At 40.7% G+C, this 5,513-nt stretch overlaps 2 protein-coding genes across 2 annotated transcripts; both read right to left on the bottom strand.

Moving 5' to 3' along the window:
* Nucleotides 1-2,205: 2,205 nt before the first annotated feature.
* On the bottom strand, nucleotides 2,206-2,775 carry LOC123499938. The gene has a single exon (XM_045248470.1). It carries the CDS (start codon nucleotides 2,773-2,775, stop codon nucleotides 2,206-2,208), a length of 570 nt encoding a protein of 189 aa, XP_045104405.1.
* LOC123500116 lies at nucleotides 2,309-3,663 on the bottom strand. Its single transcript, XM_045248779.1, has one exon. The coding sequence runs from the start codon at nucleotides 3,525-3,527 to the stop codon at nucleotides 3,009-3,011; it is 519 nt and encodes a 172-aa protein (XP_045104714.1). The 5' UTR covers nucleotides 3,528-3,663; the 3' UTR covers nucleotides 2,309-3,008.
* Between the last annotated feature and the right edge of the window lie 1,850 nt (nucleotides 3,664-5,513).

Here is a 5,513-nt window from a genome sequence, read left to right as displayed (position 1 = left end):
CCTTCATTTATTGTACTTTTAATTATTTCCCAAATTGGATCCAGTAATTTCTCTTTACATTCTTTAACACCCAGCCTGATACACCATCTGGCCCCATTGCTTTTCTGACATCTAACTTATCCAGTAATCTTCCAATATCCTCTTTGTGCACTGCAATCTCCTGTAATCCTGGGCAATGCAATGTCCTCAATATCATTTTGAAGCTCTCATTCATTATTTCACACATTTCCTTCTCTGGTTGGTATGTCTTCCCTTTAATTATTTTTTCAATTGTTTCCTTATTCTTTGTTTTGCTGTTTATAAACTTGTAGAAAAGTTTGGGTTCATCCTTGCTTTTATCCACTACATCTTTCTCAAACTTTCTTTCATCCTCTCTCCTTATTCTAATATATTCATTTGTAGTATCTTTGTACTGGTGACTATTATAGTCATTTCCTTGCTTTAAGAGTTTTTCCAAGCTTTATCCTTTGCCTTTTTCCTTGTATGTGTTACTGTACGTAAGAGTTTACATATGTTATAGTATAGCTAGTCCTCTGTCATCATAAGAATGGATATTTCTTTATTGACAGTCAGACTGCATTGTATGCCCTTCAATCCACCTCCCCCATGGACTGTGATCTAGTCAATAAGTGTCTTGATCTCATCCACGCCCTAGAAGGTGCCGGTGCCATGGTCCATTTCATCTGGATTGCCTCTCATGTGGGTGTCCCGCTAAATGAAAAAGCAGACCACCTTGCTCAGTGTGCCTTACAAGATGACACAGTGGACCCTGGCACTGAGCACACTCTGGGTTATGTTAAGAGTAGCATTAACCCCTTCCTTACCGCAGCCACCCCCTGATATAAACAAAGCGTTCCCCTCCTATACCGCAGCCCCCTGCCTGTGTGCGCACGTGCCTCACGGCCAGATCTACACATTATATTTCTTTCTAACTCAGTGTTATGTACTTTTTTCTAAACATATTTTTGTCATTTTATTAATAAAAGAAAACATAAACATAATCATAAATTGTGCACTAATCATAAATTCAGCACCACACACACTGCACCTGGTGAGGGTGGCCCTGAGGCAGTCATAACTAGGCTGCTCCCCCTCACTAGCCGAGAGGGTTTCAACACTGCTGTCACTATCACTCTCTCCTATTTCTTTTTCAGGATCATAGTCTGAATCATATTCATCTGGAGAGTCTTCCAGTATATCCTCACTATCTGTCTCATAATTATGATAATCCTCATCGCTGCTACACGAAGCAGACGCCATTATCTCTAACTAGAGGCAATAGAACAGTTTCACCACGGCCGATACTAGAGAACTGATGTTCTTGGGGGGACTGTGGGAATAATATATGTCAAAGAATAGTGATTGGCTTTATAGTTTATGCATGAAAATTAACTTCGATATTGATTGGCTAGTGGGGGGGATGGTTTTGTTACGCTGGGGTGGCTAAAAATAATGCCTCCAGTGTTTGTTTGTTTATAGTGAACCACGTGGAGCATGAAAAGGCAAAATCCGCACTCAGGCCACTGTTATACACAGAAATGTATTGGTGTGCACGCTTGCACACGGCGGCATCTTGCGGTACCACGAGGTCGCTTTTTGCGCGTGCGCATCGCACCACAAAACAGTCTTGCGGTATGGAAGGGATTAAGGACTTTGTACATAGTAGCATTAGTGATCAGTTGGAGCTTTTTTGCCATAGGGGCAGTAGCACTATACTCCTGCTCGTCTAAGAATTTGGTTTGGGTGCGGCCCCCATGGGAAATAGCGGAAGTACAGCGCTGCCATATCTTTAATCCCTCGTTGGCTACTCCCTCTCCTCTCCTCTCTCTTACTCTCCTCTTCCTCCCCTCTCTTTCTTTGCCTATCTACCCTCCCTCTCTCCCTCTCTCTTTCTTCCTGCCTATCTCTCTCTCTCTCTCTCTCTCTCTCTCTCTCTCTCTCTCTCTCTCTCTCTCTCTCTCTCTCTCTCTCTCTCTCTCTCGTTTATTCAACCTGATTTACGTTATTATAATAGATAAATAGTGATTGCTGTGGTAATGTACGATGAATTTTATTATATTCTTTATGATTATACGTACTGTACAAATATATTTGACCGACTTTATTTCCACACCACCTGAGAGGTAAAAGTCATGGCGCGTTTTTTTTTTAAGAGGTATCCCCAGTAAGCCTATTCCTCTCTGTCTTCACAGCATCTTCGATAAGTTATGATGAATCCTCGTCATCAGAAGGTGTGAATGTAATGATGAGAGTGTCAATGTAGCCGTCAACCACGACATCTCTCGCTGTATCTTCTGTCTGTAATTTTTCAGCATGTTTTATAGCATCTCTCCAGTTCTCCTTTGTGATCCTTGTGATGGACTCCTCAATAAGTGGCTTGAGAGAGGCAAGCTTGAAGGTGTTTCTTTTTGCCACATAGTCCTTAACTTGACCCCAAATCAGCTCAATGGGGTTATATTGGCAGTGGTAAGGGGGGAGTCGCACAACTTTATGGCCATTATCTGAAGCCATTTTGTCGACATCATAATTTGTGTCGGCACACGAGACGTGTTGGCTGACAAGGTGCAGAAGGTTAGTTTTGAGGATAACTTCTGGCACCGCTATGCCTTTCTCTTCCAGCCACTTTCTTATTGTAGCTTTGTTGTCAGCAGCTGTTGGTGGCTTGTGAATTTTTCTTGAGTGATAGGGTGCATTATCCATCACAATTATTGACGCCGGAGGAATATTGGGTAGCAGTTGGTTTGTGAACCATTTTTCAAATGTCTCTGCATTCATCTGATCATGGTAATCTCCTGTGTTTTTTGCTTGGAAGACAAGGGCGGCTCCGGGAACAAATCCTTCTTTTGATCCAGCGTGCAGAACGATCAAACGACCTCCCTTCCCGGTCGGCACCCTCACTCCTGTAGCATGTCCTGCATTTTCAGTTACCCAACATTTGGAAACCGTGTGGTTTTGGTTTACCCAAGTCTCATCCAAATATATGATGTGCTTGTCTGCCAAGTGTTTTCTCATTTCCGTAGGAACCTGTCTCGTGCATATTGCACATCATTCCTTTCCAAAAGGAATTTCCGGCCATTATGTTTCGCAAAGCGAAATCCAATCCTTTTTAATACTCTTCTCAGTGTTTCACGGCTGCCAGGATATCCTATGCTCTCCTTCACTTCTTCCAGAATTTTCTCCAGTGTGGGGATTTCCTTCCTCTCATAGAACTGTAGTACTGTTCTGTGAAGTACACCTTCATTGAAGTTGTCAAAGAAGTCTTCTGCGATGGGCTTTGATCGTTGACGTTTCTTGGGTGATGTAAACTTCGGTGCGTGATTCTCTGCATTTTTCCTTCCTTCTCTGTTAATATTCTCCACTGTTCTTTCGCTGACGCGAGCTGCTGAAGCTGTGCGGCGATTGACTTGTGTGATGGATTCAAGAATGCCTCCAATATCCTTCTCATTTTGAAAATATTCGCGGACGTTGAAGATAACTTCTTTTGCTTGGCTGTGCAGATTCTGGGAGCGCGTATGATGAGCTGCCATATCGAGCGTGTCTGGTCGCCGAGTGACCCCTGTCAACCTGACCTCTGATAATCTGACCTCCTTAATGTAGCGGGCGTGTCTGGTGTTGCCGCCATAGAGATTTGAATGTTTTTTTTTGTTGGTTATGGTAGCCTATTTTAAAGTAGATTCCTTCACAATATACCTGTGAAACTATTTACTGATTCCAAAAAGTAAGGAAAGCTTGTAGTAAGTATATATATATATTGCCTGGTCAAGGACACCAGCTGACCTCCCATCACCTGTATGAATGGCGGGCGTGATTGGTGTTGCTGCCGTGAGCATTTGAATGTAGTTTTTTTTTTCTTACTTATGTTAGCTTGTTTTAAAGTACTTTCCTTCACGATATAATCTAATTATAACTATGGAACTTATTTACCCATCCCAAACCGCAAGGAAACCTCTTTATAAGTATATTATTTTTTTTTAGCAACACTGTAAAATATGTATGCCACGTTTCTTGCCAGGCTTATGAATATATTATCAATAATAAGTTTACTGTTCTCTCATACGTTGTAATACTAAGGTTAAATCCGTATGTATATTTGCTGACCCTATTTGCTAAAGTTTTACTAATATTAGAACTCTGCTGCATCGCTGGCTATGAGACATGCGGCACCACTGTACAGCGGGAATTCCCCAACAAGCCGCACCCAATCCACATTTTAGACGAGCAGGAGTATAGTTATTGACCATCTCCTAGACTCTGCCACTCTCTGGGATATATATACTCAGGAATATCCTCATTTGCTCCAACACTGTAGGATGTTCTTGCAATAAGATGTGCAATATGTATATTTATTGATTGAAATACTTGTATTCTTGTTATGTATACTGTCTAGTGTTAGATTTTTGATAGTTTAACCTTAAGTCTTTGCCCAGGGAGTGGGTGGGGGTGGCCAGGCCCATCCTCCTCCTTTGTTGTATTTATTTATTAATTCAACAATAAATGCATCAATCAATCAATCAATCGAGCGGGGCTCATAGTGTCATGTCTCCATATCTCCATTTATTTAGTTTTCTTTAAAGTTATGCACACTGTGTGCTGTAACAATTCCATTATTCAATGCATTCCATTTTTCCAGTGTTCTGTGTGGAAAACTGTATTTTCCAATATCCTTCACACACTGCCTTATCCTGATCTTTTCATGTCCTTTTGTCCTTCCATCTTCTTCTGTCAACAGCATCATGTCTTCTTTGTCTATCTTTTCAATATCATTTACTATCATCTCTCTCTCCTTACTCTAATATATTCATTTGTAGTATCCTTGTACTGGCGACTATTATAGTCATTTCCCTGCTTTAAGAGTTTCTTCCATGCTTTATCCTTTGCCTTTTTTGCTTGTATGTGTTACTGTACGTAAGAGTTTACATTTGTTCTAGTATAGCTTGTCCTCTGTCATGATAAGAAGTGTTTAATATTTTCCTATGTGCATGAAAACACATGTAGCGTCTTTAAGTATCAGTATTTAATGCCACATAAAGGTTCGCCTGGATGCTATTTAATTTTGGTGTTTGCCTAGCCTATAGCCTCAGGGTTAACCTCAGGGCATGACGAGTCTTCACTCACGAGAGAGAGAGAGGGCACGAGATTCAGACGTGCGCAGGAAGACGATAAGGTAAACATTGTATTTTTTGTAGTATTAACCTAACGTCATAGTGCCAAATTGACTGTATGTGTATTGTGTAGTTTATAACTATTATAATGTACTGAAAGTGTTTGTACAAGTGAATAATGTTACTTATAAGAACTAACATGGAGGTCAATCTAACCATTTATATTGTTCTCTTGCAGGCCAAACTTTTTTTTTTTTTTTTTTTTTATGCAGGACAAACTGTAATCTTTCTCTTTTTCTGCTTCAGGTCAAACTAATCTTTTTTTTCTCTCTTGTAGCTCAAAATAATTTCTCTCTCTCTCTCTCTCTCTCTCTCTCTCTCTCTCTCTCTCTCTCTCTCTCTCTCTCTCTC

Source organism: Portunus trituberculatus, chromosome 50 (genome assembly GCF_017591435.1).
Source record: "Portunus trituberculatus isolate SZX2019 chromosome 50, ASM1759143v1, whole genome shotgun sequence".
Taxonomy (NCBI): domain Eukaryota; kingdom Metazoa; phylum Arthropoda; class Malacostraca; order Decapoda; family Portunidae; genus Portunus; species Portunus trituberculatus.
The sequence above is the reverse complement of the archived record's forward strand: the minus strand, read 5'-3'. Positions and strand labels throughout refer to the sequence as shown.

Coding starts and splice junctions, on each gene's coding strand:
- LOC123499938 (XM_045248470.1), bottom strand. CDS start 2,775: ATGAATGCAGAGACATTTGAAAAATGGTTCACAAACCAACTGCTACCC.
- LOC123500116 (XM_045248779.1), bottom strand. CDS start 3,527: ATGGCAGCTCATCATACGCGCTCCCAGAATCTGCACAGCCAAGCAAAA.